Below are 16,812 nucleotides of genomic sequence, written 5' to 3'. Positions count from 1 at the left end.
AAACTACCTACATGAACTCTGCTTGTGTTGAAATTTAGTCACATGATTCCAAAAAGGGAAGATAATGGGAATATTGATGGTGCAAGTGCTTTGCAAATATTATTTGTCCTTTGCTCTGCCCAGCACACCTGCCTGTGCGTGTCATTATTCCAGTCTTACTTTAAGGAACTGAGACCCAGAAAACTGGAGCTGCCTGGCCAAGAGACACCCAGCGAGTAGAGGGCAAATTCAGAATTCTAGTCCCACTTCTCTGCCTCTAAATTACCTTGCTCCCTCTGTATCTTACTTTGAAGGAATGGCCATGAAGCTTGCTTTACTAGAATGCAAATCTCATGAGAACTGAGATCGTGTCACAGCCACGACTATTTGCTGGATGAATTAAGAATGGAAGAAAGGAAAAGAAGAAAGGAAGGAAGGAAGGAAGGGAAAGAAGGAAGGAAGGAAGGAAGGAAGGAAGGAAGGAAGGAAGGAAGGAAGGAAGGAAAGAAGGGAAGAAAGAAAGAAAGAAAGAAAGAAAGAAAGAAAAAGAAAGGAAAGTCTCCCAGAAGTCCTGGAAAGCGCGTGCACTTCCCCAAAGAACCAGCAGATGGCGGCAAAGGAACGGCCAAGCAAAGGTGCGGTAGGAAGTTGGAGTTCGCTGCTTTTATTGACGCATCCTCCCTTCCCGAGCTCTGCAAAACAGGTAGCTCGATTTTTTTTCTTTTTTCTTTTTATCTACCCCCCACCCCAAACCCTGGGAGGAACCTCGCGTTAGTGTTGATGGACTGCAGTTCCCCTTTCCTGTTTACGCTCTCACCTCAGATCTCTGATCAGAGACCAGGATGGATCAAGAAATCCGGGAAATAACGCCAAAAGGGCTTTCATGTCGAATAAAACGAGAGCAGAAATGGCCCGTTTATCAACAGAGAAACAGCGCCAGGTCCTCTTCTCCCTGAGACAGATCCAGGTTGCGGTCACGCACTGGCCTCACCATCATCCTCCTGTCGTCTTGTGATCTGCCTGGGGGGGGGTAGTTTGGCTGAAATAGAGGCTGGAGAAGGATTTGCTGATTTGGGGGCTGAGATGGTGGCGGCGAGAGTAGTAGGGAGCCCCAGCTTACAACGCCTTGTTTGAAATCAATCTTGTCTTGACGCCAGGAAGAAATCCATCCCTAAGTGGCCAAGGACGACCAAAGAGGATTTATTTAGGCAGGACTAGGGGTGATGAGGGGCTTTCCCTGGGGATCCTATTTTATCAGAGGAGAGGAAGGAGGAACCGTTCCCTCTCCCCTTGAATATTTTGCAATGTCTAGGATGTTCCTTAGAGTGCTTGTGAATTTTCCTGTGCCGTGCGGTGTTTGCCTGAGTAAACAAATGAAAGAAATCAAAGAGGGACATATGATAGACATGCAGGGGTCTTTTAAAAATATATCCACTCCAACCTCTGCCTTCCAAACTAGTGGGGTCCCTGAGCATGTTTAGATTTGACCCACACACATGATCTGGGTAGATGTCTACGTTGTTCTCGGCTGTGCTGGGCACTAAAGTTAAAAAGAATTCTCAGCATTGAATGAGGTCCCAGCCTTCACCTTCTTAATTTTTGCCCTGAAAAAATAAAAGGTTCAGTCAACTCTCAGACTCCAAAGGATCCCCCTCCAACTCACACATCTATATTCCAAAATTCAAGCCCCCCCCCATTCCACCAGATGTGACTTTAATGAAAAAGCGAAGTAAATCCTTCTGGCGATTCCAACAAAGATTAAATCTGACCATATAGACCACGGTATCACTGTGATGTAGGGGGAGGCAGCCAACGAGGGGGTATAGAGGTCTCGGAGCCCCCAACCTGGACCCCAGCAGTCTCTCTGCAAAGGGCACCCCCCCTACTGCTCCCCTCACCCTAGATCCTGAGGTGGGAGGGATGTAGTAAAAACTAATTGTTTTATGAAAAGTGGTTTCCTTTTATTGCCCGTGAGAGTGCAGTGGGGGTAAGCCTAGCGACAGGAGATGAAACACAGAATTCATTAGGGGTGATAATGATTGTGCATAATCATTTGGCTGATGAGTTAATATCATTAATTAGCCAACTAATTAGACAATGCCTGGCTGGGGCCCTGGGGGTCTGGAGGCTTAGCTTCAAAATACGCAAGGGAAAAGTGTCTTTCTAGAAGGTAAGAGATGGAGCTAGTCCGGAAAGCTAAATTCGACCTGGCTAAGACACAAGTCTCCAGAGACCACCCTAAAACGTCCTATCATTTCTTTTTGCCCCCAGAGCAGTGACAGGGTCCTAATTTGGTCGGGCTCACCCATCTCTGAGAATCTGAGCATAATTGTAGGGTTCCCCTTGCCCCCAGATCCAAACGTATGCGCGGTAACAAACTTCTGTGTAGGATTTCCGCAGATTCACTGAAGTCCTGAGCTCTGGCCTTGGTTAGAGCACCCACCCTAGGGAATCTCCCAGTAGCTCACCCGTGCTAGCCTTCGGGGGAGTGGGGCACCCCAGGGAAGGCCGGGCGGTGACCAGGATGATGGGTACACTATTTGGCTGGGTCCCCTAACAGGCTCGCACCTCTGCTCTCAGCCTGTCACTGGGAGCCTGGGGGCACGGGGGTGACTAAAGTAACGCCCCCAAGACAGCGGGCGCTCTCCTGGACCTACCAACAAAGTGAGTTAAAGATGCCTGCGCTGTGGACCGGGGCGAACCGCACTGCAAAAGTGGCAGAAAAGAAGTCGGCGCACGCGTGTCAGTGCCATGCTTGGGTGTCCGTGACGCTTTGGGGACCTCGCAGGGGCGGGGGGCGCACCCTCCGGTGCCCACCGCACGGGCGGGAAGAGTGCCTAGGCGAGCGTGGGCTGGCGCGGGGCTTGAGGAAGCAATCCTGTCCTCCCGATGCGACTCCCCAGCCCGAAACCAGAGCCCGGGTCATTAGCGGGAAACCGAAGTGGCTCGGGGATCGCATTTCAAAAGCTCAAATAGACTGGCTGACTCGGGACGTTGGGCTGGGCGGGGGTTGGGGGGGTGGAGAACCGGACAGCTCTGGATGGTACCAATGTCCCCCTCGCTAAGCCCTCACCGCCCCCCATTCCAGGGACTGCACCCAAGCCGAGCAATCCAACACTCAGAGGCCGTTTGACTTCACCTCAGCTGCCCGGGCAGAAAGCGCTTTGCGACTTGGGCCAAAGAAAAGGGGTCCCTACTCCCTACCCAGGCAGCATGTTGTGTCACCCCTGCCCGACCTGCAGCCCGCCCCGGGCCCTGGCTCTCCAGGTGCGTGGGGCCTACAGCTGCCCAGGCCGCAGGAAACTGGGCCGCACCGTACCCGGGCACCCTCTTTCCTACGCAGGGCTGTGTGCTCTCCACACCCCTTCTTCTGGCTTCCCAGCAGAATCTGGCTCCCCACTGGCCTAGCTCCCAGCTGAGGCCAGAGAGTTGAGAGTAAGAGGGCAGGAAAAACTGAATTCGCTTAGGGTCCTGGAAGCTGGGCAGGGTCGAAGCAGGAGAGAAGAAATGGTCCTTGGGCGGCCCGAGTCCCCACTGCTGTCCCCGGCCTTTGCGCCTGGACAGATAGAACACAGCACGTGGAGGGGTGAGGATTCAAGGCGAGGGGAGAGGGTGGGGGGTGTCCGAGTCCCCTCTCCCACCCCACGGGAAAGGGACCCTCTGGAGTTAGCGGGGTCGCCCTGCCCACACTGGCACATCGCCGCTGCCTCCCCACTCAGATCCAGGAGGAGAACACGCTAACTGCCCCAGCGCCCCGCCGCAGGCATTTTTAAATAGGGGTATTGTCCCCAGGCCACCTCTCGATTCCTCCGCCTGGGAACAAAGGCCCCAAGCCTCGGGTCTTCGCCCCGACGGGTCCTTCGGGGGAGAAAGGGCCGGGGACTGGAACTCCAAAGTAGGAGCAGCACTCTCCCACCGCATGACCGATGCCGGGAGAAACGAAAGGGTTCTCCTATGAAGAGCGCGTGAGACACACACGAAAACCCGGAACACGCCCCTAGATTTCTCTACATCCGGGACATATGTATTCCAGGTACGTACACCTCCACCTGAACCAGGTATGGCGACTAAACGCGGCTTCTGGAGCCCCCACTTCGGCTGGAATTCTGGCTTTCCCTGCTGCTCTCGGTTAAGTGCCTTAACGATTCTGTGCCTCAGTTTCCTCCTCTGTAAAACAGGGGTAAAAGTCATACCCACCTTATCGGGTGAACTGTGAGCATTCAAAGAGGTCACTTCCGTGGGGTGCCTAACCGAGTGCCTGGCACGTGCGCGTGCCTCTTCTACGCCAGCTGTTTTTATTATTGTTGCTACGTGTACTTTGAACGCCGACATCTGCAACATACACATCTTGATTATACGCATCTTGATTGTAAAACAACCAAATGCATCTGCATCCGGAATGTCTGCAGCATGCACTTCTAAATCTCGCACAAGTACCCCCACACACGCATCTCCTTCTGACACCTGCAGGTCCTCGCCCCGGCAGGGAAGCACCCAAAGCGCTCCCCTTAGGTGCGCACATCGACAGCTCTGTGTATGAGAGCCCACCACGCGGCCTGGCACCCACGCCCAGCAGCCTGTCTCTTGGCTGGTTGCCGCGAGGTCGAATTTGGAAACCGGCGAGGCAGAAAGCGCGCGGACGCCAAGCGTGTCAAGCCTCTTGCAGCGCCCGAAGGCGGCTGCCTGTCTGCTGGCTTAGGGGAAAGGTCAGAACAAGGGTTTTCCTTCTTGGATGGAATTTTTCTTTTGAGGGCCTACGCGCCGGGAACTTTCCCCACAAAGAAAGAGTGGGTTCCGGCACCGCGCAGACCCAGAGGGAGGGGGTGCGCGCGCGCGCACACACACACACGCACACACTCCCGCACGGCCGCGTGCACACACCCCGCTCCTTGGGGCTTGCTGGACCCGGGAGGAGGGAGCGCACAGGGTCGTGACCCCTGCCTCTGCCGGAGCGCGCCCTTCGGCCCCTGCAATTAGCGCCGGGAGGTCAGCAGGAACCCGGACGCCTTTACCCGCGGCTCAAAGCACAGCAAAAGGCGACCCCACCCCCGCCCCTCCGCCGGCCTCAGACGCCAGGGCGCAGCCGGGCTTGGAGCCGACCTCCTCCAGGGGCGGGGGCCGGAGGACTCAGGCCGGCACCCGCTTTTGTCACCTTAAATCTACAAATCACGGAGTCGCTCGGCCCTGCAGGCTGCCGCAGCTGACCCCCGCCGGGGGCCTTATGGACTGCTGCTCCCTCGAGCCTCGGCCTTTGTCCCTGTAGACGCGGCCAGTGTAAAAACCGAAACATTCCAGAGTTCTAAAGTAAGAAAGAAAGAGAGCGCATCCAGGCAAAGAGAAGTCGCATCCAGGGTAGAATTTGAATTATGTAATTTGGGGGGGCAGGGAATCCTTCCTCCTTCCATCTGCCCACCAAGAACGCGCAGGTTATCCCCTGCCCCATGGGTCGGGGGAAGTGCTGGGCATTTCTACGCCAAGCAGCAGGGTGCTTGGCCAGAAAATGATGAGAGGGTCCCCTCCCGGAATTTCCTTACTCTCTTTGGAAACCCAAAGACGGGAAGGACTGTTTTTCTCATCTGGGGCCCAAAGAGGAGTGAAAGTGATATCCAGGAAAGAGACCACTGCTTCTTCCGATGCCGAGGGGTGGGGAGGGGGGTGTCCGAGAAGGAGGGGCGCGTCGGCTGGGGTGGAGAGGATGACAAGGGGCAAAGGTGAAACGCCCAAGTTCCGGAACCCGGGAGGCGCTGGAATGCCGAGCCAGCGGCGGCGACCTGGGCGCATTCGTGGGCCAGACAGATAGGTGGCACTCGAAGCCCGGAAAAAAGCCCAAGGCGCCGGCCCCGAGTGGCCTCCGCGGCGGCCGCCGCCACCATAAAGCCCGCGGCGAGATTGCGACCGGCGCCAGGTGAGTAATAGGCAACGAAATCCAGAGAGATTGCGAGCGGTTCACCCCCCGTCCACCAGCGCCGCAAGAGTTACTCATTAACTTCACTACATACAAATAAGATACACAGGAGATTAAAAGAGGGGGCAAGCGGTGGGAGAGGCTGGCCACACGTCTGAGCACTGTCCGAGAATTTGGGGGGCAGATGTGGGCTGAGAGAGAAAAGCCTTCCCTCCCTCTCCCAGGCCGAGGCTCTTTGCTCCCCCACTCGAGAGGGAGAGCGCGCCGGGCACACCCTGCCCACGGCCACCTTCCAGGGGCGCAGGCTCGGCGCCAGTGGGCGCGCGCCCTGCAATTCTCCCGGCCCTCGGGGGAGCTAGCGCCCCAAAGGGCCCGGGCCCTGCAAGCCCCCCACCCACCCACGCAACCCCCGCCTCCGACCCTGGCTGTTTGACCTCTCATCCGGGGAGACAGCCCTGGAGAGGGTGTGGGGCTCCCCACGTGCCTGGCTGCAGATGCGAGGGACTCGGCCCCCCTCTCCAAAAGGTCCAGACCTCGATCCCCTTCCAAGTACGGGATGAGGGAGGGGAGGAGGATCCTCCTCGCCGGCCATTCAAGAGGCCCGAAGGTGACAGGGACTTGGGGCCGGGCTGGCGGGCTCCAGGGAGGGGGGGAGGGAGGCAGCCGCCAGGCAGGCTCCGGCTAGGTCCTCACGTCACGGCCCCCAGGGCAAGAAAAGGCCTCGAGAACCTTCCCTTGCCCCCTCCCCCCCCCCCACAAATACACCTCCGCTGGGGGTGGGGACGCTAGGAGACCAAAAGACGACGGTCGAGGCCTCACTCTTTTTTATTGAATGTTTCAAAAATAAATTGAGCTTCAAAAGGCAACTCCCCAAATAGCCTGGAGGCTGGCTGGAGGGGAGGGCCGGAGGAGGGTGTCAGCCTCCTGGGTGACTTTTCCATGGGAGGGGGTCAACTACGCGCCCTGGAATTACCTTTCCCTTGCGGGGAAAACCTGCCTCCTCCCTCGCGAGACACAGCTAAGTGTGCGCGGAGCTGGCCGCACTCCGCACGCGCGCTGGGGCGTCTCGGGTCAGCAGGGTCCGAGCGGAGGCACCGGGGACCGCGGGGGGACCTTCAGGCCCGGCCGTCTCTCCCACAACCCGGAGGCTCGCTGCCTTGCCAAGCCGGGTCTGGCGGCGAGGAGATCCTTTTTTTTCCTACCCCCCCTCTTTTTTTCTTTTTTGCACACTAGTGCAAGAAGATCATTTTGCCTTGTATTTCCCACATCGACGTGAAAAGGGAGAGTGAGCCTAAAACGAAAACGTCCGCAGTCCTCGAAACGTATTTTTGGTCGGACTCGTGTGGGAACCGCGGACTTAGGGGAGCAGAGCATTCTTTTTCCATTAAAACTTAAGTATCTGAAATTGCTATTCTCCCCAATTCTAATCAGCCCTCTTTCCGTCTCTCGTTTTGCTCCCTAATTTAAAGGAAAAGTAATTTCAGATTGAAGCGGCTCCCTTCGCCCCAGTAAGGGACTTTTGTTTTTAGCTTTGTAACTTGAGTGACAGCTCATTTGGGTTCCGTGGGGGCGGTCTTAATTACTTAAAGGCGAAGGGAAGGGGGACAGAGGAAGCAAGGACAGAAAAGACTCCTTTTGCAGGAAAGTTTTCTAAAGAAAGCACTTAACACAAGGCCCAGAGACATTTCAATAAAAATTTATTGAAATTTCAATGATGTTTTTAAAGAGAGGGGAAGAAATACAGAAAACCAAAGAACTCATCAATTATAACACAAAATATACCTTCATGAATTTTTGTCTTTAAACCATCTCTCAGCACCTGACTTGTGAACTGTGAATATCTCTCTATAGGCACCAATTCAAAACACCATCAATATTGAAGACAGTAGTCAATTCCACTTCGTTTTGAAGAAATCAGACTAGCAAATACAAATACAAAAGAAAAATTAGAAAGTCAAACCACAGCCTCTGCACTCCCCACCCCCCCCACCCCCCAAGCAATCTCAGAACCACACTTGGGGTGTTATACTTTAAGGAAATTTACGGTGAGCGGGGAAGTGGCTTCACCTCCCCTCTTTGGGGTGAAATGGACACTAAAAAAGAAACGATTTTTTTTTTTTTTTGCAGACAACTCTTTGGAAAGTGTGTTGGTGTCGGTGCAGAACGTGTGTTTTCTAGTTTTAAAAGCGATCCTGTGACCTTGAAATAAAACTGACGAAAGGAAAACAAGAACACACAACCTGACAGCTGCGACCCTATTTACATAGAGCTATGTACAACGTCAATAAATTAAAGTTTAATTTTCCGAGCATTCATATTCCACCTATTTACAAGAGTTATCAAATAATTACATAAATACTTTGTCTAATAGTCTCGCTTCTTCTTTATTATTTTTCTTAAAACCTTGTTATTGCATATACAGGAAAGAGAACTGTCAAAGGAGGACATAAATCCTGCTACAGAGCTTAGATAAAATAAATTCATTTTTTTTGTGTTTTCCCCACCCCTTCCCTTTAAATCCTCCCCCTTGGGGTGGCCGATTGGAGGGCAGAAAATGGGGGGGAGGGGAGAAAGGTGTGGGGTCATGTTCTTTTTCTAAAAGCAAGCAAAATAAAAGCCACAAATACATTACTGTGGAACATGCAAGAAGAGACCTATAGCGGCTCTTAAAACATCACAAGAATATTAAAAAGACACAGATTTCCTTAATAGAGACCAAACAAGGATGGCAATGACTTCCCTCCCCAAACAACGCTGCTCCGTAATTTATTTAGAACTGATATGCAAGTCACTATAAAGTTTTTAATCTTCACAAACAGAATCATGTTAATTAATGTACTCATTGTCCCCAGTATATATTTTTTTAATTTTGTTTGTTTTTGTTTCTACTTGACACGGTGAAGGAAAAAATATATAAATCTGCACTGGGGGAGAAGCCTTTCAACACCTCCCCTCCTGGTGGGCCTGGCTACCTTTTTCTTCCCACAGCTCCCAGACCAGCCTGGCTGGAGGTGCTCTGGCCATAAAAATGTTTTCACTCCCACCCCAATAGCTCAATGCAACAGACATTTCTGAGCCCCAGAATCTGAGCCAGATCCCGGATATATAAACCACGCCAAGAAGACAGGGCCTGTTTCTAGCACATTCTCTAGAGGGAGTCCGGCACCCCTTCCCAGACAGGACTGCACAAAGGAGGGCCAACCCCACTGCACGCCCGTGGTTTATTTTACATCCAACAAAGTGCACTGCAGACTGGACTGGACTGGAATGAAGAGATTTTTCTGGGGAGGGGTTTACGGGGACCCGCTGCGGGACCTGTCCGGCTTGGCTTCCAAGCCGCTGACCAGCCGCTGTATGCTCTGCAGTTCGCTGGTGGCCCCCTCCTTCTCCGGGCAGAGTTTGGGCGACAAGGACACAGAGCTGGAGGAGAGCGTGGAGGAGCGGCTGTTGAGTTCCGAGCCTGAGTCCACGGCCACCGAGGCCGGGCTGGCGGCCAGCGCGGCGACTTTGCCGTCCAGGGGCCCCGCGGCCGCGGCCATGGACGGCAGGGCGGTGGTGAGCAGACTGCTGCCGTCTGGGACCGGCACGGGGATGGAGTAGGGGCTGTAGCGCAGCCGCGGGCGCATGGTGTTCAGGTTGAGGAAGGGGTGGCGGTGCACGGAGCTGGAGGCCGCGGCCGACGACGCAGCGGCCGCCGCGGCCATGTACGTGTAGGGGTAAGGGAACAGGCTTCCGAAGGGCGACATGGCCAGGCCCTGCGAGGGAGGGGGGGGGGAGAAACGCAGGATGTGAATCGGTCGGTCGAGCAGGGTCTGCGCGATGGGGAGGAGCCAACCTCGCCCGTCCATCTCCCCTTCCCCCCACCCCCAACCCCACCTCCTCTACCTTGGGACCTCGGGCAAGTGGGGGAAACACTCCACTGGACTCCCTATGCCTCAGCTTTCTTATGGGGAAAAAAAAATACAGGGAAATATTAAATAGCTCATATACTGATCGGGACTTGGGATATTAAATGAGCTGACTGTGTGCACCTGGCCAATAGAACTGCTAGAAATTCTCCCACTGGGGGGTCAGTTGTTGCACCTGTTAAATGGGGCTGCAGTCTAGTTCAGCCACAGCTAAGGTAGCTGGGTGAAAATCACGGGGCATAAATTATGGGGCATGCAATTCTTTCATTCTTCCTCCCCCACCCCCAACACTGCCCTCCTACTCTAATTCCAGAAGTTTCTCAAATGAAAAAAAAAAATTCAGGGACTATTTTTGAGCTAAAGGAAATTGGGGGTGGGGGCAGCAAAAGGCGTTTGCTCTCAACAGAGACAAAGAAATCATCCAGCCTGATACACTGGTATTACAGGTGGAGAAACTGACGTAGGCCCCAGGGGTGCAGGAAGTCCCTCAGTGGCAGAAGCAGAATTTAAAATGCAGGCACCCCAAGCCTGGGCTAGTTCTCTCTGTCCCTTGCCTTGGGGTACCATTAACACTTGTGTTCCCAGGCAGCCCCTCGCCCACCTATCACCGAGGACAAGGTCTCCAGGAGGGGCTCGCAGAGAGGACCGCAATGGGAAAAGGCCAGAAGCCAACCCTGTTCTCAGTTCCCTCCTCCCCTCAGAGGGGAGGACAACCCTGCTTCTTGGCTCAGAGAAGGGAGACGAATGTGCACAGACAAAACAAAGGCAAGGGCGTGCAGAAAACCCCACAGAACCTTTTCGCCGGGTTCAGAGCGTTTCCAGCGGCCCGGGACTTCTCCCCAGCTGCCCTGCACCCCAGCACAGCTGTCTGAACCACACAGAGGCTGCCAGGCCTGCCACAGCCGAAGCCTGCCCCTATCCTCTGACATTTCCCACACGGGTGCAAACCGTTAACCCTTTGGGAGACAGGGGACAAGCTCCCACTGGGAGGAAAGGTTCAAGACTCAACTCCCACCCAAAGACCGTCAGCGCCCCTCCCCAGGCCGGGGGCTCCCCCTTGTCCGACTCCTGGTGGCTGGCTGGCTAGGAGCCATTTAAGAGATAAGAGACATTTCCACTTTGAAGCTAAAATCAGGCCCTGGAGTCAGACTGCCTGGGGTAGAGTCTCTGCTCCACCACTTACCAGCTGTGTGGCTTTGTATAGTTACTCAACATCTCTGGGCCGCCACCTCTTCATCTATAAACTGGAGGTGACAATAGGGCCACTGAAGTCAGAATAGACCAAGTGCAGGTAGAGCTTAATTATCATTATTACCACCTACCTACTCTACTTGAAACAGCCCTGAACCTAGGGAAATTTTTTTAAGTTTTTGGGCGGGGTGTGAGGTTATGCTGAGTCAATGAGGTAACCCCCGACCTAGCAATTATTACTGGTACTACTGCGATTATTATTCTTCAAAGCTCCCCAGCAAGGGGCACTGGGTGAGGGTCTGGGATCCCAGGACAGGGAAACCCGAGTGAATGAGGGAGGGTCCGGAGTGCCCGGCGGAAGACCCCTAATTACCTGAGAGGCCAGGACGTGCTGCTGGAGGTGGAAAGGCAGGGTGGCCGCCGACGCCCCCGACAGTCCCTGCGCCGCGGCAGCGGAGGCCATGGCCGTGGAATCCAGGCCCGAGACGCCGGTGGAGGCCCCGGACACGGTGGCCAGCAGGGGCCCCATGCCCGCTGCCATGCCGGAGAAGGCGCCCCCCATGGCGAACTGGCCGGGGTGCAGGAAGAGCGGGTGCCCGTTGAAGAACTGCTGGCCGGCCAGGCCGGGGGCGAAGCCGAGGCCGGGCAGGGGGCCCTGGCCCAGGTGCGCGGCGGCCGCGTCCGTCTGCACCGTGAGCGGCGCGAAGGCCTCTTTGCCCGGCAGCGCGCGCGCCTCCTCGGCCTTGGACGTGGCCGCGCCGTCGCGGCCCGGGCTCCGGCGCTCCTCGGCGCCCAGGCCGCGGGTGCTGGACGAGATGGTGGCCGGGCTGTGGCGCGAGTCGGGCGACGCCTTGTCCAGCCGCCCGCTGTCCCGGGGCCGGCCGCCGGGCTCGGCGGCGAAGAGGTGCGCCTTGACCGCGGGGCTGCCCTTGTCGCGGCACGGCTCCTCCGACGTGGTCGTGGAGATCTTGGCCGCGTCGCAGGCCTCCGGGCCGTGCTCCTCTTTGCTGTCGGCCTCGGCGTCGCTCTCACCCTCGCTGGGACACAGATCTACCATAGGAGGAGCACACAAGCCAAGGGGAAGGGCGTGAGCTCCAATCTGGGCCAGGGGGAACTCCGGCTCCCCCATTTACAAGCTGTGTGGTCCCCAGCACGCCCCTTAACCTCTCTGTGCCTCAGTTTTCTCATCTGCAAAGTGGGAGTGATGACACCTCACAACTTTAGCGGGATGTTTCCATAAGCTAACAGTGAAGGAATTTAAAATATTTAGATAGACCTGAACCCCTTCTCCCACTGATCCCTTGCCCCAAACCGCTAGTGGAGTACTATTTTTTACAATCATCCATTGAGCTCCTACTGTGTCAGACAAAGCCTTTCCCTGCCTTTTCCCACTCCACTGCATTTACCTGGTTTTTAAAAAAATAATATTAAACTCATCCTCCAACTCACTTTGGGAACACCTAGTTACTATCCAGAGTCTTTGTTCAGTGAGTGACCACAATTAACACCTTCCACAAATCTGTGAATTCTTTCAGAAGGATTTGTTTGAACCCTGGCATCCGAATTGGTAGTGGCAGAAACGAACACCCTCCCCCAACACACACACTCAGTGGAACCTTCTGTTTGCCCCTGCCCCGCAGACAGAGATGGGAGCAGCCCGCTCACTGCCCAGAGACAATCACAGATTCTCTTTTGCTGTCACCACACCCTCTGTGGGTGTCCTACCAGAAAAAAAAAAAAAAGAAAAGGGGTCCTATTTTATGTGTAAGGTTTAAAGGGATTGAAGTCATAATGGACTTTCATTTTAATTCACTTAAAAACAGGTTTCTTCCCGTTGAGAGAGAGAGAATGTGTGTCTTTCCAAATAAATAGTGCTTGCTCTTTAAACACAGGAACTAACTGGGGATTTGAACCATCTTGTCCCCTCCCACTCCCCCACCCTCCCTACTCAGATCCCCAGTGCTCTGTCTGCTCTCCCAGTGCCCACCGCTGCTCTATGGCTGGATGTTTCCTCAGCCACCTTCCCTGCTCCAGGTGGCAGAGAATCCCCTTGCCTACCCCCCGCCCCCGCCTTCCAACACATTTTAATCTAGAGCTCAAAGATAGTAAAAAGTCAGCAGTTGCTTGGTTGAAAGAGAGTTGAGGGGCAGAGACAGAGAGAAGTGCTCTACGCAAGTTTTCAAGGGTGTCTCCACCAAGAAGGAACACGCAGACACCCCACCCTCAGCCAAATCAAGGTTTGGGGGAAGGAGTTCTGAGCTCTCCTTTATACAACTTCGAGAGAGACACACCTGGCCACCCTTTTTGAACTCTGGCTCCTGCTTAGGGGCTTCTAGAAGCATCTGATGTTTTTTTGAAGGGCAGGGTCTGGGTGGGTGCCCCGCCCCTAACTCTCCCAGCCACCCCCCCCAGTCCAGAGTCCTGGAGTGGGGAAATCAAGAGGTGACCAGGCCTACCTTTGAGGTTCGAGGTCCCTACAGTGGAGACAGCTGGGGAGGAGGACTGAGCAAAGCAGTTGAAGGCTGCCTGTTCACTGGAGGACTCATCCGAGGTGCCGTTCTCCTTTTTGTGTCTGTCATCGAACACCCTCATGGACTGCAGGGTAAGCTGCTTTCTGTGGCAGAAGCCCGCACCCAGTGTTACAGAACCGAACGGACATTTCCCCTCTCTGTTTGCCTCACCCTGCCCACCACCCACGGACAATACAACACCAATACAACACGAGTGCTCTGAAACCTGCTTGCCCCAAGGCAGCCACAGAGACCCAAGCGTGGTTCGAGACCCCGTAACTAGGCTGAAGAGTGTGGCAAGGGAGTGGGGTGTTGGAGGACCGGGGCTTCAGGACCAGGGGCTCATCAGGGAAAGGGCACGGGCCAGACACAGCTGAACTCTGAACGGCAGGCCTTACAGGACGGACCTGGGTGCCCAAACTGGTGAACACGTGAACACGAGCAGCCTACACACTCCCCACTGGTTGCTAAGACTGGGAGGACGTTGCTTATTTCATGGGGCACTTTAAATGTTTTACCAACACATAACCGGAGTTAAAAAAAAAAACATTTAGATGTTAGAAATTATCTGATAATGCTCACCCCTACCCCACAAGGGGATAGGTTCAAAATGTGGCCTGATTTTCTGGATTTTAGAAATTCTTTGAAAGCTGGGGGGGGAGGGGAGAGCATCTTCCATGTACTACCCAGCTGTCTGCTTCACGCAAAATGATATGTAGACCCATGAAGGAGGGAGCCACAGATTTCTCAGGGGCCTCAGTTCTGTCTGACGGTATCTGCAAGTCAAGATTGCAAAAATTCCGAAGCATTTTGTGAATGGTTTAGTCCTTTCCTGGGATCTGCCCAGAATGAACCTCAATTAATTAAAAATTAATAGGCGTCCGTATATAATCTGTTACCCCTGACACTTTCCTTTCCAGAGATGAACATGGTGTGGCCTAGTCCATCTCCTTTAAGGTAACTTGGAAGAAGCAGACAAAGTACGGCGGCCTGAAGGCCACAAGCAGGTGGCAAAGTGGCAGTAAATTACTTTCCACCCCCCACCAACTTCTTAATAGAAGGGCCCGCATCCCACTTCTAAGTTGAGATCTGAGCCCTAGAGAAGTGATTCTCCAAATTATCTGAGAAAATAGTACTAAGTGTCTCCGCTCACCTTTTTTCTCTCCTGCCATTTCCAGTGTCCCGGAAACCTTTTGCAAAAGGGTTGTTGTCTATTTTTAGCTGGGTTATCTAGAGGAGGAGACACAAGCAAGAAAGAGACATTGGCCTCATTTTCTAGAATGTTTTGGGGGTGTTTTATCCCCCAACTCCGTCTACTAGAAATCTGACTGCCAGAAGAAGTTACTCGGCTATGCCAGGTTAAAGAGAAAGGGAGAGGACGTCACAGTGTTCAGTCAGAGGGGACCGAGAGAAAAATCAAAAGAACTGTACCAATGGCTTGCATCTCCCATAGGAAGCCAAACCAGGGATTCCAGACCGAAATTAGACTGTCTGGGCAATGTCTCAATCTGTTCTGTAGGCAGCCTTGAGAGCTTGCATTTAGAAATGGAAAGATTGTCAAAAGCTGTCAAAAGGGACAACCTGTAGATCTTAAAATTGTGCTTTCATTTTTTTATATAGTGCAATTAATCATAAAATATGTTACGGCATATTTCCTACCCCAAACACACACACACACACACACACACACACACACACACACCATACACTCCAACCTTTTCTGTGAATCTAATGAAATGATTTATGGGGTTCTCGCTACCCTTGTGCCAGAGTGGGTTTGATTTTTTTTTTCTGGGTTTTGTGGGGAGGGGGGAGGGCTGAGGAATTACAATATTGACAATTACAGATGTCAAAGGACTGAATGACCACTGGAAACATTTGTTTTCATTTACATGCTCTGCCACCGCCATTAGGTTGGAGAAGGCCTCTGGCCTCTTCGTCTGATCAAAAATGGTACGTTTTATTATGACATTAACAACTTACATTCACAGGGTTCTGGGTCTAGAGGGAGCATGCATTTTGCACGCTGGGGCAAAACGCCATAGTATATAATCTTTCAAATCCCTTCCCTTTGAGGGGGGGGAAAAAAGATACATTCAGAGTTCCCCCGAGGTGGGAAAAAGGCCCCATGGTTGGATTCTTGTTTCTTGAAACAAACTCCCGAATGCAAGATTCCAGGGAGAGGAGGTCCTAGTGTCTTAGTCTCTGGATTAAGGCAACATACCTGAACACCCCAAGGGCCAGCCACAGGACCCACCCACGGTGACAGTGAGTTCAAAACGCAAGGTGTTGTCAGATAAGCTGGAGGGAAGAAGAGCAGGGGTTCTCAGGTGCTCTCCACCCCCAGAACTGCTTGCCACACTGGGAACTGGGGAATCAGCAAGAGTCACTTTCTCTGTGTCTCTCTGTGCACATGCCCATGACCTTCAGGCCACCACAACTTTATATACCAGGTGCTGCCTGCCGTTCCATTTGGGGGGGACTCCTAATCCACGGCCTGAGGCCCAAGGGAGGAAAAACCTTCAAATGAAGTGATTTTGACTTTGGTCATCTCATCTCAAAAGCCTCAGACAACTCGATTAGCATGACCCTGTGATCAGAGAAGGTTTTTCCAAACACACACACACACACACACACACAGACCATAAAAAACACAGCAGCATAAAAGGTAATAAAAACCAGACCAGCTACTCGGGATTTCTGGCTAGGGGAGAAAAGCTGCTCTCCAATGGGATTCTCCTCCCAAGATCCCAAATGGCTTTTGCCTTCCATTTTTAGCTGGTTCCTTTAGAACCTGGAACCTGATTTTTTGATCCTTCTCCCTGGAGGAGAAGAGGCTGACCCTCAAAAGAGGAGAAAGCCCCGAGTGGGGAAGCAGAAGTCAGCAGTTCCAGGAGCAAAAGTTAGTCTGGCATCTTTTCGCTCCGCGTTGGATGCCTAGCTGGTCGAGTTTTTGTTTTGCTTTGTTCTGGTTTTTCCCTGCCTCTGTGATGTGCCAGACCCCCTTTCCCCAAAAACTCCACGTGAGGGTCAAATCACAGAAGAAACACTCAGACTCCCATCTCCGATCTTTTCTCACTGTCTCCACCTCACCCGGAGCGGCCTAAAGGTGGGAGGGAAAATATCACCATTAAAAAGAAAAGCGCCTTTGGTTACCTTATCGTTCTGGTATGCCGTCACAGCGATGAATTCGGTTTCGGGGAACAAGTACGTCCGAAATGTACTATAAGGAAGTTTCAAGATGTCATTGGCTCTCACGATGTGGAACCGGGGCTGGTATTTGTGCATGGAGTTCAATATTGTCTGCGGGGGGGGGGGG

The 16,812-nt window shown here is 53.4% G+C and overlaps 1 protein-coding gene across 2 annotated transcripts in view; it reads right to left on the bottom strand.

Annotated features, from left to right (window-relative positions):
* Positions 1-7,564: 7,564 nt before the first annotated feature.
* Positions 7,565-16,812, bottom strand: part of TBX3 (T-box transcription factor 3) — a 12,975-nt gene continuing 3,727 nt past the window's right edge. For both annotated transcript variants that reach the window (XM_040619890.1, XM_040619891.1), the window contains 5 exons: positions 16,650-16,796; positions 14,647-14,723; positions 13,440-13,597; positions 11,357-12,033; positions 7,565-9,639 (listed from right to left, as the gene is read on the bottom strand). In XM_040619890.1, coding sequence (XP_040475824.1) covers positions 9,178-9,639; positions 11,357-12,033; positions 13,440-13,597; positions 14,647-14,723; positions 16,650-16,796 — 1,521 coding nt within the window. In that variant the 3' untranslated portion in view covers positions 7,565-9,177. The remainder of the gene's footprint in view (positions 9,640-11,356; positions 12,034-13,439; positions 13,598-14,646; positions 14,724-16,649; positions 16,797-16,812) is intronic.

The sequence above is a fragment of the Ursus maritimus genome, unplaced genomic scaffold (assembly GCF_017311325.1).
Source record: "Ursus maritimus isolate PB19 unplaced genomic scaffold, ASM1731132v1 scaffold_33, whole genome shotgun sequence".
In the NCBI taxonomy this organism is placed as follows: Eukaryota; Metazoa; Chordata; class Mammalia; order Carnivora; family Ursidae; genus Ursus; species Ursus maritimus.
Note: the sequence above shows the minus strand (reverse complement) of the source record. Positions and strands in the feature narration are given on the sequence as shown.